Source organism: Anarhichas minor, unplaced genomic scaffold, assembly GCF_050575085.1.
Source record: "Anarhichas minor isolate MPS153535 unplaced genomic scaffold, ASM5057508v1 ptg000003l, whole genome shotgun sequence".
In the NCBI taxonomy this organism is placed as follows: domain Eukaryota; kingdom Metazoa; phylum Chordata; class Actinopteri; order Perciformes; family Anarhichadidae; genus Anarhichas; species Anarhichas minor.
In genome coordinates, this window is record NW_027466449.1 from 10,867,276 (window position 1) to 10,883,520 (window position 16,245).

Genomic DNA, 16,245 nt, shown 5'->3' on the forward strand with positions numbered 1-16,245 from the left:
TGCACACTCCGGTACAGTAGGTGGCGGTATGCACCTATTCAAGTTGGTTTCGATCCGCCAATCAAATTAGAGAAGAAGAAAAAGAAGAAGAAAGGAACAGCTTGTTCCACCGGCGTTTTTAGCCACAAGAAGGTCGTTGGCGTTTGGGCGGTATTTAAACGATATTTAAAGCCCAAATAATTTAATTGTATTGCGAGCGTGTGGATCGTAACGTGGAGTAATGCGAGTATTGCCGGGGGAAAAAAAAGAGGAACGCGGCTTTAGGTCGCGTTTAGCTCGTCCAGGCTCGTTATGAAACAGTGTTAGCGAACGGTGGCTAACGTTGGCAGCTAACTGACGTTACCGAAACTAACATAAGTTACGCCGGCAGCTCTAAAAGCGGCAGGATAGCGTTGTTGAAGTGACTATAATCAACTAGCCAGTATATTCTAGCTAGTTATTCGGGACAGTCAGAATTAGCTACAACTACCCGCACGGAAGCAGGGTGTTTGGACTCGATCTTTGAATCCCAGGATCTATCTTCGCTGATTTGATGGCTGCCACGGCCAGTGCCCGGAGGTTGCCCATGGGTGTGCGGACGTTCAGTGACTTTCTCCAGATCGTCTCCGTGGGCTCCCCTCGCTCGTGTCTCACGGGGGTGCAAAGAGGATGCCTGCGACAGAGCATTAGGTAAGCGAGACACAGCGAGTCCTACAAAACAGAGTCAATGACACCGTCTGTTTTTGGACCGAAGGGTGTAAGAGAGGGAAGGTTACAAGCTAACTTTATCACGGTTGACGTATTTCTGTTATCACTGAAGTGTGACTATTTTCCATTAAGGCAAGGACTTTGATATCCTGGTAGCTCATGTCACCGTTTATAGTTTATACATATTCAAGCGAAAGACACCTACACTGTTGATGTTGTCGAGTTTGAAAATGTCTATTACAAGATGGTTTATTGTGTTTCCTAAATAAATAGACAATGACAATGTTATTGTAGTTTATGTACGTATTATGTAATGTAATACGTACTTGTTTCATACTAAAAACAAACAAAAGTTCGGGTACAACATACTTTATCCGCATTTGACCAAGTTGAATGAGAGCCGTAAGTCACGTGAAGAGAGCGCAACAATTTATTTGAATATGTAGAATAAACAGGTTACCTGCTGGAAAACATTGCTAAGCGGTAGCCTGAGTGGGTGTCAGATTACAGAGCTTTCTGCTATTCACATAAAAGGCCTCAGAAAACACCAGCACAGTCGCAGCACAGGGACCTTCCACTGCCTCCTGGTTCAGCATATTATGTGTTCTCATTGACTTTGGTATCTAGAAAAAGGGGAACGTAGTGGGCCTTTTTATGTTGTGGACTGTGGCATGTTGCATTCTTTCCAGAATGTGGCTCACAGAAAAATATTTCTCTTACCTTTTAGGCACTTGTCGTCATGCGGCATTTTGATGACAAGAACTCCCAAAGTGCTTTGCCTTCAAGACTGGGACACCATGACAGCTGTTCCTCAAAACAGAAACTTCATCAGTTTCACCAACAAAAGGAAGGAGTATTCCGAGCGTAGGATACTTGGGTAATTATCCACTATGTGCTACTAATAACAACACATAATAACCATGTGTTGTTTTTTTTTTATTCCTCAACCTTGCAATGCTTTTTTTATTTTGGTCACAGCTTTTCTATGCAGGAAATGCATGATGTGGTAGCCAATGTTGACGACTACAAGAACTTTGTGCCTTGGTGTAAGAAGTCTCAGACCATCATGAAAAGAGCGGGCCACTCCAAAGCCCAGCTTGAAGTCGGGTTCCCTCCCATGGTGGAGAGATACACGTCTATGATCACTTGTGTCCGGCCTCATCTAGTCAAAGTAAGTGCCAGTACCTTCACGGAGTCTCATCAATCCTGTCAAGGATTTTATATCTGATGTTTAACGTGATATCTGTGGATGGCATGGTTGTTTGATATTGCTGCAATGTGAGTAAGTTTAAATGTCAGCACCTGACTGAAAGCAAAGCTGTCTTGAGTAATGTTTGTGATGCCAAATCTCTCATTTCTAATCACAGAATGTCTCCTCTGGGTTGATTTTTAGGCAGTGTGTACGGATGGAAAGCTATTCAATCACCTGGAGACGATATGGCGCTTTAGTCCTGGTATTCCTGGTTACCCTCGCACCTGCACCGTAGACTTTTCTGTAAGTAGCCTGCGCTTGCTTCCTGTGGTGAAAACACTCTATTGCCAAAAGTTAGATGAGGAGCTCACTACCGTTCTCAAGTCCGTACGGTGAATATGAAGCCTTAGCCAGCAGATAATTAGCTTAGCTTTGCATAAAGACTGTAAGCGGAGGGAAACGGCTAGCCTGCCTAGACACGTCCAAACGGCTCCTTCTGGTTTTTCGGGTGGTTATGTGTGGGACTATTTATTTTTCGTGAGATGTGGCTTTTCTGGAGTCTCCTCTCTGTGGCGAGACACCAGGAAGTCTGCTAGTCGAAGCTTCATACGAGTGATATCGCTGAACGAGAAAGCAAATAAACATATTTTCCATATTGTTGAACTATTCCTATTCAAACTATTGTATAGTTGCCATATTTTATGACTTGTCTACTCCCTGTCATATCCTAAAGAGATTTTTTTTTTTTTTCTATCTTTGACAGATATCCTTTGAGTTCCGCTCTTTGCTGCACTCCCAGTTAGCCACCATGTTCTTCGATGAGGTCGTAAAGCAGAATGTCGCTGCGTTCGAGCGGCGAGCCGGTAAGCTCTACGGCCCAGAGACTCGGATCCCGCGAGAGCTGATGTTTCACGAGGTGCATCAGACGTGATCTCAGCATCCGTCTGTTCTCATCTGGCCTTAAACCACACCAACCTTTAGTCGCTTTATCAACACAAACCTGCATGATGCTTCTTAGTCGCCCATCCCTTCAAGACCCCCCCCCCCCCCCCCCCCCCAGCGCCACATAGACATCCTGGCATACTCTAGTAGAGCGTTACGTTGGAGTTCCTGCCTCAACACACTCTAATTTATCTCATGTGTGTGTTGAGTCTGTCCACTTAAAGGATGCTTGTTTATCAGAAGGAACCCACCTTTGCTCTCGCTTCCATGGCAGTTACACGCTGCATTTGTGTAAACGAAACAGTAAATCATTGCAACAACATGATGGTAGACTGGACTATTATTTCAAAAGAAAAGCACAGTGACACTGAACAAAACCGCCTTTTTTATTTTTTTAGAAAAGGGCACAGACGTTTGCTCTGGACGGGGATCACGTTTTGTCATTCACTGTGATCTATTCCACACCGAGACGATATCGAATCAGTGTGTTCACTCTTTAGTTAGCTTCAGCTGCTCATACCGTAATCTTTGCCTCTACTTTTACCATTCACATTCATTATCTAAGTATATTGTTTGACATGTAGTACGTATCCTGGTGCAAAATGATAATTCATTTCATCCTTTTTTAATTTATTCATTAGAATTTGCTTATTGTTTTATTGGGGTTCACATTAATGCGCCATGTTGGGGCGTTGAGTGTTGTCGCTGTATGTTGGGACAATATTATTGAAGTGCAACATTTCTTCATTGGTCCGCTGTGCCCTTGAGGTTTGGGACATTTTGCTTTAACTTGGACGTTGATGTGCTGTGAGAATTGTGTTTTTGGACATTGAGACTTGTCCTGCCACTTTTAATAATGTCTTATTTTACAGCCCCAGAACAAGTAACTATTAGGTTATTGACAGGGGGGCGGGGGGGTCTTAACTCTGCACCAACAAGAGCACCTTATAAACTGGAGAGTACTGTGAAATACTGCAAATGGGGTTATAAATCTAGATCTTACATCTTTTCCAGGTCATCACTAAATGATCATAGCCATTCTTTTGATGAGCTGAGTTATATAACTGCCGCGTTAACATCAATATGTAAAACGTGCTGTAAACGTTTCTCTGCTCTTTGTATTTTACAGTTCACAGGTCGTCACAGGAGGGTGTTACAGTTCTATTGTGTACATTGTTGCTTTAAAATATACTTGAGGGCTGCAGAATAAAACATTATCAATCATTGATCACTGTCTATGGGTTTCATGCTTATTTTCTGGGAAGTTCAGCTTTTAAAAATATACATTATGATGCATTGATCTAACCAACAGAGAGGCAAAGATAGTGTTTATGGGTTTCATTATTCGTGCGTGATTTATCTTTCATGTATGAGCAGCCCATGGCTTAATTCCACGATAAAGGGCTCCTGAGGTTCATTGATTGTGTATCTGCCATTTTTAAGAGTTGACCATGTTAAAGTAGCAAAATGTCAACAGAAGAAGTCTGTGTGACCTTCCTCATAACAGGCAGAGCGTTACGTCCACATGCTCCAAGTCTTGTACCCAAAGAAAACAGTATTTTCAAAGCTGCGTTTTGTCCTCAACGCTGACGTGTTTTATGTTGTGTTGGTACTGGACAGTTAATCATCAATGCATGAAGAATGTTAATTAAATCAAAATCATTCTGTGAATCGCTGACTTAAAAAATAAATCAGTCCAACTTTTAAAGATTGTAAAATGCTTTGTGTTGTATCTTTATGAATTAATATAGTCTATTTAATGCCATATTATAATTCTATTAAAGCATGGCGCTTATATTGTCAGTAATGTTGCATCTTGTAAGAATGCATTTGAACTCACTTTAAGTTTGTCTTTTTGCTAGACATCTTTTATTTTCAGTATGTTGCCGAAAGATTGAATTTCTTGCCACATTTTATTTTTGTAGTTGCCAAAACATCCAAGAAATATTTAAATATAAATCAAAGAGTATAATATGATCACCTCAGCTCGCAACAGTAATTGTGTGACTGACCATTGGTCGAACAGTAGCAGTCCAGTATGTATATAAGGATGGAGTTGCTACAATAGAATATATTACCATTTTGCATACTCTAAGCATGCACTTTTCTTCTGTTGCAAACTTAAGTGCATCCTTGTAAATACTGTGTATTTCAGAGCTTTGTTATTTAAATAAAAAAAAGGTGCAATTTGTTCCTGTGTGCAGTTTTATTTTTAATTTGTAGAGTCAAAGCACTGCTGAACTTTACCACCATAAACAGTATGTGTGCAGTGTCAAAAGGCAGCTGACCGGCACGAGAAACCAGAGCAGGGTGATGGTATTTGGGACAGTTATTAATAACAGCAAATAGTAGCGCTCGGTGTTCGGCGCCATCTTCCTTCTCAATCATGTCAATTGAATTTATTATATAAAACGCAGGCCTAAACAAACTTCTCTGATGCTGCATGGCTCAGCAGGAGTGACGTAAAGTTTACAGAGTAAAATGCACCGTCTACCTTATATTTAGACATGATGGGCACGACCCTGACCTCACTATTCAGTGGTTGTATGCAGATCAGTTAGAAATATCACATAATTGGAATCGTCTCCGTAAAGTGAGAGCAAAGGACTTATTTTACAGGCTCCTTTTCTATGCTTTAAAAAAAATGAGAAACCCCAAAAATGTTAATAAAAACCTTTATTCTTTTTCTCATTTTTTTGTTAGGTTTTCCTCAAGTTTAACTTGCCCTTTTGATACATCCAACCCCAATCCCAAAGTGTTTCTCTGATGAATCCACCTGCACCGAATGCTCCCAGTTATCATGTACAACAGTTCCTCTACGATCAAAATAACCACGTCTCTTGAACACCCCACAAGGAAAAACACAAACACGCCTGATAAAAGCCAGAAGGAAGGTGGTAGCAGAGCAGAGATCCAAACAGAGTGAATTACTGACTCATACGGCAAGAAAAAAAAAAAAAAGGATGCAAGAATTTAAACTACACAAAAATGGAGTGTTGACAAACCCAGAACTTAAGAGCAAGCTTGAAACATTCAAGTGAAACACCTGAAAAACAGCACCGGCTAAGCCCACAGAGCAAGGCAAGAAATCGTGTATATACAAGATAGCTGCGGGTTGTCTTTTTGTTCGTTGTCAGAATGTCACAGTGAGGCTGGACACTACATTGTTGGTAAACTATGGTAATCATTGTGGTCATTACAAGCAAGTGATCGCACAGAGCTCATACATTCAAGCTATACATATATATACCTATGTACACAAAGTATAAATAAAACTACAAAATGAGAACCCAAAGATTGTAGTTTTACACATTTTCAACACCCAAAAAAAACACTGTAAAAGGGACACAATCAACCTGGGGGGGGGGTCCTCTACTACTACAAATTAGGAAATCCAATCAAGCAAGTGCTCATTTTGGTTGATGTTTAAAGCGCTCTCTTGTGGGGATAAAGTCACAAACATACACTCAAATAAGACCGGACTTACACAAATACAAACCCCCCCGATCTCACTTTATTGTATTCAAGCTTGCTCTTAAGGATTTACTACAGGCTGCCGATTACAACACCCTCTGTCTTTACTGTGACTGTACATTCTGAATCCTCCACCAGTCAGGAGAGCAGAGAACCATTACAAAACAGGAAGAAGAAGAATTTCTATATAGACAAGTCAGTTATTTTGATCATAGAGGCAATGCAGGTCATCATAAAAAAAATAAATAAAAAAAAAAAGGGAAAAAAAAGGAAACCACAAGTTGGAGAAAAGGGAGGGACCAACGATTTAAAGGGGCAGTATCTTTTAACCGATTTTCATGATTTTTGAATATCTATCTTGAACAGCTGGTTAATTTTATTGGTGAGGACCGTAATTGTAAGCTGGAGTGTTCATAAATGGGAGTGAAACACATGGATAGACTGGGGGGGACGACGTCTGGGAACATTGCATAGAAGAATCTAAGCGGGGAGCCTTAATTGGAGGGAAAGGGTCTTATGCTTCTGGATATCCTCTAAAACAAAATTGGCATTAGCCAAAAAAAAAGGTCGAGTCACGCATTTAACTTTAGATCTTTAAACAAATACAAAGGAAGCGTTTATTTACTTCCACAATTCCCTTTGGATGCCACTGCCTAGTCATAGTTCAGACCCGGTGCCCAGTGACAAACACACAGGCGCTGCACAGGGGATGCTAGCAGACTTATAACGGTACATAGTTTGAGCCTACTATAGGTTACATTTATGTGTCTGAAGTGTTGGAGACCTTACGGGAAAACTTGTCTTTTAAACTAAACGCACTCAAACAAATAGTGTGACGGTTAAAAAAAAGGCCCTTCTTTTGTGAAATGACATTAAAAGCGTACTGTCTCTTTGAATCCCTGGGGTTGGAAATGACAGGGGGTCAAACACTTATGTCTGCCTTTTGATGTTCCCACCTCCTCCCCACCCTTCACACTAACCCCCCAGCTCTTCTCCAGGTGGTTCTTCAGCCGGACTTGGCTCCCACCAGTGTCATCAGTCCGTCTGTGCTCATGGACTTGGGGCGCTCCAAGGGGAAGCCCAGGGCTCTACTCCACACCATCTGAGCCAGCACGCCGAGGGCTCGGGACACGCCGAACAGCACGGTGTAGTAGTTCATCTCGGTCATTCCGTAGTACTGCAGACAGAGGAGAGAGAGAGAGAGAGAGAGTCAGGCCCATCGGGGGTCTGCAGTTGCCGCCACAGGATGACAGGTGCGTGATCTACCGCATGTCTCTTACCTGCAGCAGCACTCCGCTGTGGGCATCCACATTGGGCCAGGGGTTCTTGGCCTTGCCCTGCTCCAGGAGCACGTTGGGCACGATCTTGTACAGCTGGGCCACCATCTTGAACATGGGGTCGTTGGGCAAGTGCTTCAGGGCGAACTCGCGCTGACAGGTGTAACGCGGGTCGGTCTTCCTCAGGACAGCGTGGCCATAGCCTGGCACAACCTACGAAGAGAGACGACAACACTTTCCTCAACTTCTGAACTGTGCAACTCATTTTCACTGAACAGAGCCTGAACGCATCATAATGTAACTGAACGGAACCTACGTTTGTTAGCCGTTAAAGGTGCTGCCACCGTTACTAGCTCCTAAATTTCATCGTTAAACTGTGGAATTAATCATGCGTGCCGAACCGAGAGGGGGGGATCCGTACTGATCGTGGATCAACAACAGTACATTACAACACTTCTAGAGTCTGTAGAGGAACTGGCGTCTTTACCCTTCCAGACTTCAGAGTGTTCCAGATGTAATCCCTCATCTTCTCATCAGACACCTCTCCGCCCAACTCCTTCTGCAGGGCAGTCAGCCACACCAGTACCTCCTGTGAGATGCAGAATATAATAAACAGTCATTATACACAATAAACATGAATTCTTAATAACAGAATGTACACGATTCAGACTTTTCCATGATATTATATGAGCTTGTGCTGCATTTCAGTAAGAAATACCACAGCAGGGAAATGCTTCTCTCATAATAATACTAAAGATATGTTCAAGTGTCCCAGTAAGACATGAAAACCACGAAACCAAAGCAGCAAAATGTCCCCTGTGAATTAAATGCCTACTGGGAGACGAGATAAACACGGCCTTCAGCAGAACTGCATTTTGTGAACGTGAAAGCAGAGTACGAACCTGATTAGCGAGGCCATGCAGAGGACCGGCCAGACCGTTCATGGCAGCGCTGAAGGAAAGGTAGGGGTCAGACAGCGCACTGCCCACCAGGTGGCTGGTATGTGCACTGACATTTCCTCCTTCGTGGTCACTGGAACGTTACAAAACAAATATATACATTCAAATTAACAAAAATGTACATCAAAACAAAAAACAAGTCACATTTTGTCTGAGATTAAACTGGCATCCACTACATTTCAACACTGAGTGGCAAACTGTTTGCTATCAAATCACTGATTTTAATGAAAGACTGGCGATTGTTCTGCTTGGTAGATAGGTTTGATGCCTAATAAAACCACAGGTTGTGTAAAACGGTATCACCCAGTATTTATTACTTAGATAACAGTAGAAGTTGCACCACACAAACTTTGACTGACAGGCCCATGCACGGCATGGCTGAACAAGACCAGTGTAACCTTGATGTAAGGCGCCTTGAGATAAACTGAACAATGTTTAATGGTCTAAATTTAGATGTTTTACAGCGTAGCTCTAGAGATGACAGGCTTTAGCGATACGAGGGTTTACTCGAGTCCAATAACACTCATTACTTTAGTATCAAATGTTATTTAAGTAGAATATTAGACAGGTATTTCAGTTGCTTGCTTTACGAAAGCATTATCCAGCCCAAGCTGCTGTATTGCCCCCCCATGCTCCTCCAACAAAAACCTAGAAAATCAAAGCTAGCTTATAATGCGACAGGTACACTTGAAGTTGCACCTGTGGATGGTGAGGTAGAGCCTCATCAGCTCAGTGAACTGGGCATCGCTGTAGCCCAGCATGTTGGTGAAGTTGTGGGACCAGTCCAGGTTCGAGTCGATGGCTCCGATGCTGCTGCCTTCGCGGTACAGGTTGCGGTAGATCTTGGCGGCAATGCAGGGCAGCTTGGCGATCAAGTCCATGGAGTCTTCATAGGCAAACTAAGAGAACCAACACAGAAGGGATGTGCTAGAGTAAACAGCAAACAAGCCACCACACCGGTTTGAGAAGAGATCTCCTGTAAACTCACCTCCCAGTACTTGGACTTGTGGACGCCCTCAGAGTACGCCCGGGCAAAGCTGCTCTCGCTGTTCAGAGCCGTGATGGCGGCACTGAACTGAGACATGGGGTGCAGGTTTGTGGGGAAATTATCCAACATGGTGACGACGTGAGAGGGGAGGGCTGCTCTCTTCGCCCACTCTTTGGACACCCAGCTCACCTGGAGGAACAGGAGCACGCAATATAGTTCACTCTCTCTGCTCTTTCAACATCGAGATAAGATAACAATGTGTGCAACATGCACATGTGCATGAATTTAATTGTAACGGCAACCACAGCGCCAATGAAGCGGTGCAGTGTTTCTTTTACAAGTAGAAGGAAAATAGTTTGTTTGGGAGAAACTAACTTATCCTGCAGATGCATTAAAAATAACAGAATATCAAAGAACAAAGGGGTTAAGAGGTAAAAGGTGAAGGCTTATTAGTCAGGTTATCCTCATATCACTCTTCAAAGACATCGCTGGCAGCAATAAAATGCCTATTTAGGAAAGGTAATGAAAGTGTCGTGTTCCCCAGTTTTAAAACAATCCTGAGTATATATATGAGATGATTTTCTGGAGTCATACATAATTGACAAAGTCATTTAGGCAAGGCAACAGTAATCATGTTGGCACTCACATTATACCAAGTTACTCTTTGAACTGATAGAACATCGGTCACCTTCATCTAATATTCATGATTCTGCAGGAATATGTAGTTTAGAAAATGCTGAAACATTGGATGGATGGAGCGAATGAACAGCTGCAAAGTCCTCCCTCATTACAACTCGGGCATGTTTATCTTTGACGCTCCTGCCACTCACCTGCTCCTCAGTGGGCACTTGTCCCGTGACCAGCAGCCAGAAGAGGCCCTCAGGCAGCGGCTCTGCACCTTCTGGAGCTTTAGGCAGCAGCTGCTGACACTCTGGAATGCTGTAGCCCCGGAAACGGATGCCCTGTGCATTAATATGGGGGGGGGAAAGAGAAAGAGAAAGAAAGAGAAAGAGAAAGAGAGAGAGAAATAAATAAATGATCCTGAAACGCACAATCAAGTGAGTGATGACAAGCTGCCAACATGAGCTCTAACTCTACCATAGAATATGTTATTCCATGTGGTGGCCTGTTAAAAAGGTAGGGTTGGTAATCTTCCTCAAAAATCTTTTTTTGTCGTTGTTAAAATTCTAATTACATCCCGGCAGCAATCAATGAATCAAATGCTCTGACAGCCATTTTTTTTAAATCCAGGGTACTGTAGTTTTTCACAGTTGACAAACCAAGCCTTTAACAAGATATATGGCTATGCCCCTGAAAGCTCTCAGCTTAATTAAAAAAAGAAATCAAGATAAGAGCCGTTGGGGCAGGCTAATCTCCAAAAACACAAGAGTATTCAAACTGACCTCATCAGGATCCAACACGGAGGTCTCGTACACCAGACCCTTCATGCCCCTCATACCTCCATAGACCTGTGGATGAAGAAACAAGCATGTTAGTGGCATTACATTTTAAAAACCGTCTTGTTATCACCGTATATTGGTGTATCAAGCCAAACAAACGAGTGTAAGGAGAATATAGAGCCTATTTGTCAGATGCCTGACTGGACCTCAAATTCAAAAGGATTGCTGTGAAACATCGATTCACTTAATAAATCAATGTATGTTATAACAACACTTTCTCTGAACTGGAGAATCAGTATATTTACTTAAGTACCTCCCTTAACTGGTTTGGACATGGATGTATTTCATCACGAGCGTAATATGCAGTTAAGATAATCAGTGGCAAATGTATTTATTTTTTTTTAAATCAGTGTGGGGTAAGGGTAATAATCGAAGAGATTTACACACCAACGACAGTTTGTTACCTAAGTTTTAGTCATTTTCTCACTCTTACATGGCCGTTAAAGTAAACCAAAAATACCAAACGGATGACTCACAATGTTGGATGACACATTATGCTACTGCAACAGCAGTGGTGCAGAAATGACTCAACATGGGGACAATGAAGAAACATTTTTGAGTGACTACTGCTGAAAGAAACACGTTCCGCTTGTGGATGTCCTGCTTTGGTCACGACCAAAAGAAAACAGGACATGGAGCCGCCTTGACAAAGCGCTCCGGGATGCTTTGACTATCAGTCCGTGCGGCTGTGATAAGCAGTGTCCAATTTGGAGAGCTTTCAGAGAACCACATTGTTGGGTCTCCGTCTAAAATACGTCCACGCTAATGATGATTGAGTTTCATTTTTGCTGCATCTTGTTTTAAAGGAGGCATGCGTGCTTTGACCGGGCGCAGTCATTCTTGCGACGTACCGACGCGCTGTACAAATGGACGTATTTTGGAAATGTATAAGTATAGCTTCATACTGTTAACTCTGAGGGAGATGACCGTTCAGTGATACCTGACACAGTAAATGAGGCTGTGCGGGCCTAGACGGATTAGGTGACGCCAACATGCCCTCGTCTAATCCACATCATTGAAGACGGCCTAGATGCTCCGTCCTTCATTGACATAGTGGATCAGAAGAATCTTGGCTTTGTCGTTCTCAAGTTTATTCTGATCCCTCGACACATTTAACCGTCGAACACCTCAAGAGTCACTCACCATGTCAACAGAAACCTGTCCTATGTTGGTTTTGCCATACTGTTGTTTAAAGTTCTTGACCCTGGTCTGTTCTTTGGGGATGAGGTCTGCCAGAACATCCTTCAGATTCTGTAAAAAACACAACGTTCAATCAGTCGAGCCGTGGAACGAACATCTTATCTTCAAATAAAACACATTCCTCCGATGTGAACTGGGGTTAATCAAACAGACTTCATGTTTACATTTTAGTAAAATAATATCTGTAGATCCACAAAGGTCAGTGTGTTCCATCAATACTCAAGAGAACACAAACAAGTGTCTTACACTACAGCATGATAACCAGGTTAGAATATGAAGCAAGCAGACTACCCTGCAGTGAACGTAGTGTACTTACTGTTGTTGTTGCGCTGGCATTTCTGGCAGCCACAAGGAAGGAGGTGGCATTCTGCGGAGCGGACAACAAAATAAAAGGACTTTGAGTACTAGTAGGACAATCACAAATCCTAATTTAAAAAAAAAGTAGGAGCCACAGCAGCATCTCTAGGCTCCTAACACTCCTCACACATGAACCTAGACAACCTTGCAGCAGCTCAAGTCATAAAACACATATTTTCAGACCACATAGAGAACTACAGTTCGTTTTTGTTGATGGTCCTCCAGCGAACGACATCTATGAACTAAATAAACATTTTCTAGTTCTTCAATTTATTTAGATTATTTACGACTGCAGTGCATGCTTGACGTTAACGCTACCGATTAAACATGGTAGGGTCTAAATTATAAATCCTCAATTCATTCAGATTAATTGAGATGAGGTGAATAGGCAGATTAATACAAACAGCTGCAACGAGTAAGTGCTGGTGAGGACTACTCTTTCACATCCCTCCCATGATGCATAGGGGATGACCCTGATCACACAACTATTGCTCTACTTCTATCAAACATCACAATGTGTGTCATTAAATAAAACCCAAATGCCACACAATCAGGGCATTTTAATGGACTACCACACATACTAACATTCTGCACTGTGACTAACAAAAAAAAAAGAGAAACAAGCAAGGTCAATAAAGACAATATATGAGCAAATTTTTCCATGAGTAAGATAAGTCCGGAAACACACAGTGTTTTCCCATCTAGCTGAGCATTAAGGATGGGGCGGCGTACATTTGCCAACACGAGCTATGTGACAGAAAAAAAAAAATGACTCATTACACTGAGAGATCAAACATTTTTCTATGATAATTGTGCTCGATAATTCTTAAGCCTTGGACTGTTGCTGGAACAAGACTCAGGGATGTACGAGGGATTTAAAAAAAAAAAAATACTGGTCCTGTTTCTGAAAGTGTTTGGAGGCTGGTAATCTCATTGAAAGCTCAGTGGTGAGAAGTTGAGCTTGCTGCTGCTCACCACTGAAACAAGACTCCTCTGTCAGCATGTCAAAATTATCAATGGGGAAAAGGGGGAGGAGCCTGAGCCTCTGGGACAGGGCACAGCTGGCTCTGCTCACAATGGGATCCCCTTCTTGTAACCACAACTAGTAAAGGACCAACAAAAAGTAGGCTCTTGCGTCACACACTACAAAGCTGAGAGAGAGATTATGTAACAGCTCAGGGCCTTAAATTTAGAGCAGCAGTTTCACTCAGTCACTCCCACCGTCCTGTCTGGGAGAAAGGTTAGAGCAACTACACTGCTCAGAAGGGTATAGGAGTCAACCCAGAGGTTGTGACTTTAAGTTCTCTTAGGTAAACAAAACTGAACATAAAACCTGGTTGAAGATACTTTGTTGATAGTAAGCAAAAACACAAAACTGGAATCACCTGAGGCAAGAAACCACATTGACACCACCATTCATGCTGCTCAGAGCATGAATCACATGACTTTTTATCATAAATAGTTCAGAAACCAAACATTTTATGGCCAAGAATAAAATGCCACTACACAACAGATCACTAATAAAACTTCTGAGCAAAGATTACAGCTGATAAGAGAGAACGGGTGAGTGTTTCATCACAGTTATATCTACATATTGCTAATTACAAGACTGATAACAGTGACAGGATTAACCCCCCAGTACAAGGAAGGACACCATTTTATTGCTGAATACTTGCTTTGGGGGGGCTGTAGTGTCATTCGATCAGTGTCAGCAATCTAGGCTGAGAGGTCAGTGGAGTAAAACACTAGATTTCAGACACTGGAAGGTTACAGTCAGCACGTGGGGGCAACTACCTTTAATCAATGATTGGAAGTGTTTCAGATGGCTGGCCTGAGCATGCAAAGCCTTGTGGTAACATCATGACATGCCACGTTAGTTATTAAAGCAATATTTTAATCACACGATAAAATACCGACAACTGAGATTATACACTTAAAAACTGACGTTGGATGTCTGAATCCAGACTAAAACACGTTGTTCCCACAGTGCTGTAGAACTTCTACATCATCAAATAATGTGACGTTAGATAATTGGCTGAAATGTTAACCTGAAGGTCGACCGGGGGTTGTGTTAGACGAAGTTTAATCCGTCTGTAGCCGATCAATAATAACCGCTATTTACTTATAACAAAATAAACGGTACGTGCTTAGTCGTGCCTATTTAACACGGTGTAAATCACTAACGCCTGGTTAAAGAAACATGTCCAGACAGGCGGTGACGATACCAGGCCAGCACAAGCAGCACGTTAGCTAAAAAGAGTTCACAAACGGTACAACGTAAACGTTATCATTACAGCATCCAGATACAAAAACACCAATGAATTGAGCATACTCCTAAAAGCCGTTACACTGTTTTCACAATTATTAGCCAAGTTCTTTGTAAACAGCATTTCACAATGTGGTTGGCTAAGCTAGCTAATGATAGCTAGCTTGCCATTACCTCGCTAGCCCGCTAAACTACGGTTAGCTTCTGTAGATAGCATCAACAACTTTGACTTCTAAAGTGGCATTACGGCCGTTTCAAGTCCTCTTACCTTTGAATTGAGCAGTTTAGGTGCTAACCTACTGACAGTCAGAAAAGACATTGTGTCTGTGTTAGTCTGTTATTTCCAATTGTTCTTTAAAACTAAGGAAGCCCCTGCCAGTGCACCACGGAGCCGGTTGAAGGTGCCCCTCCAGAAAGCAGAAGGTTGTAGGGAGATTCAGGCCCGTAGTAGCAGCGACGTTGATTGGACGATGGGCTGGATCAGGCACAATAGCGTAAAAGGATTTGATTGGCTAGGGGGCAGTTGGGTTTACGCTGATTGGATAACGTCTCTTCCCTCCGTTCTGTGACGATAGCTGCAGATCAGGGTCTGTTCGAGAACCAGGTATTTTTTAGTCTCTCCACTTATCTATCCAGTTGAGGAAAAAATAGCGCGATACTGAATACAGTTAATGAAGCACCCGTTGCAACGACCCTTAACCTGGATAATGTGACAAGGATTCTCCTCCAGACTCACTTTCATTCATCAAGTTTGAGTAGTACCAGTGCTACGCATGTACAGGTGCAACCAGAGGGCATCTTGGATGTGACTCCAATACAATGGACTCTGCGCTTTACCCCTGAAAATATGGTATCAAGATCAATGAGGAACTTTAAGCTGAAAATATGTGGTTGCCTGAATTTAATTATAGGAGAAATAATGTTATGTTATTATATTCTATATGCCTATGTATGGTGTTTTTGCCAGTTATCATAGGCCACATCTATATGTTATTTATATATTATGTAGTGTGATATTTTCGGCATTCTTACCTAATATCAGTGGCCATGATCTATGTAGGCATTTAAAGCAGTAATAACTAATAATATTTGCTTTGAATGCCACTTTGCAGAGATCAAAGTCAGTAATTATTACCAAGTGTTAGCACATGATATGATTTCTTTCATAATTATCTATCCAAATGGCTATGTTAGACAGTTATGTTTAGAGAAGGAAACAAACTAGATTTTTGCTGTAAAACAAGAACTTCAAACTTTATTGTCAATGCGTGTTGGAAAATAGGAGTGTGTAGATTCAAGGGCATTCGTTTTCAAACCTACTGCATGCAGTTTACCAGTCTGGTTCGGTTGATAGTTTAATGGTCAAGACTCCGGTCAACTTCCTTTGTAGACTGTAAGGTAATGGCTCAACAAACTGTTCAAAGAAATAATTTTATTCTGCAA

At 42.1% G+C, this 16,245-nt stretch overlaps 2 protein-coding genes across 2 annotated transcripts; one reads left to right on the plus strand and one right to left on the minus strand.

The window, feature by feature from the left end:
- Positions 1-59: 59 nt before the first annotated feature.
- On the plus strand, positions 60-5,012 carry coq10a (coenzyme Q10A). Its single transcript, XM_076097538.1, has 5 exons — positions 60-669; positions 1,415-1,564; positions 1,666-1,858; positions 2,081-2,182; positions 2,643-5,012. Exons 1-5 carry the CDS (start codon positions 533-535, stop codon positions 2,808-2,810), a joined length of 750 nt encoding a protein of 249 aa, XP_075953653.1. The 5' UTR covers positions 60-532; the 3' UTR covers positions 2,811-5,012.
- Positions 5,013-5,482: 470 nt separating this feature from the next.
- Positions 5,483-15,234, minus strand: cs (citrate synthase). Its single transcript, XM_076097524.1, has 11 exons — positions 15,071-15,234; positions 12,496-12,546; positions 12,123-12,230; positions 10,923-10,988; positions 10,350-10,481; positions 9,520-9,708; positions 9,231-9,430; positions 8,475-8,604; positions 8,060-8,161; positions 7,576-7,785; positions 5,483-7,472 (listed from the first exon to the last, which is right to left on the minus strand). Exons 1-11 carry the CDS (start codon positions 15,119-15,121, stop codon positions 7,302-7,304), a joined length of 1,410 nt encoding a protein of 469 aa, XP_075953639.1. The 5' UTR covers positions 15,122-15,234; the 3' UTR covers positions 5,483-7,301.
- Between the last annotated feature and the right edge of the window lie 1,011 nt (positions 15,235-16,245).

Bases quoted from the DNA above. Each gene is read 5' to 3' on its own strand.
- cs (XM_076097524.1), bottom strand. From the start codon at position 15,121: ATGTCTTTTCTGACTGTCAGTAGGTTAGCACCTAAACTGCTCAATTCA. The intron at 12,547-15,070 runs GTAAGAGGACTT...TCCGCTCCGCAG, and splicing joins CTAAACTGCTCAATTCAAAG to AATGCCACCTCCTTCCTTGT. The intron at 12,231-12,495 runs GTAAGTACACTA...TGTTTTTTACAG, and splicing joins ATGCCAGCGCAACAACAACA to AATCTGAAGGATGTTCTGGC.
- coq10a (XM_076097538.1), top strand. From the start codon at position 533: ATGGCTGCCACGGCCAGTGCCCGGAGGTTGCCCATGGGTGTGCGGACG. The intron at 1,565-1,665 runs GTAATTATCCAC...TTTTGGTCACAG, and splicing joins TCCGAGCGTAGGATACTTGG to CTTTTCTATGCAGGAAATGC. The intron at 2,183-2,642 runs GTAAGTAGCCTG...TATCTTTGACAG, and splicing joins CCTGCACCGTAGACTTTTCT to ATATCCTTTGAGTTCCGCTC.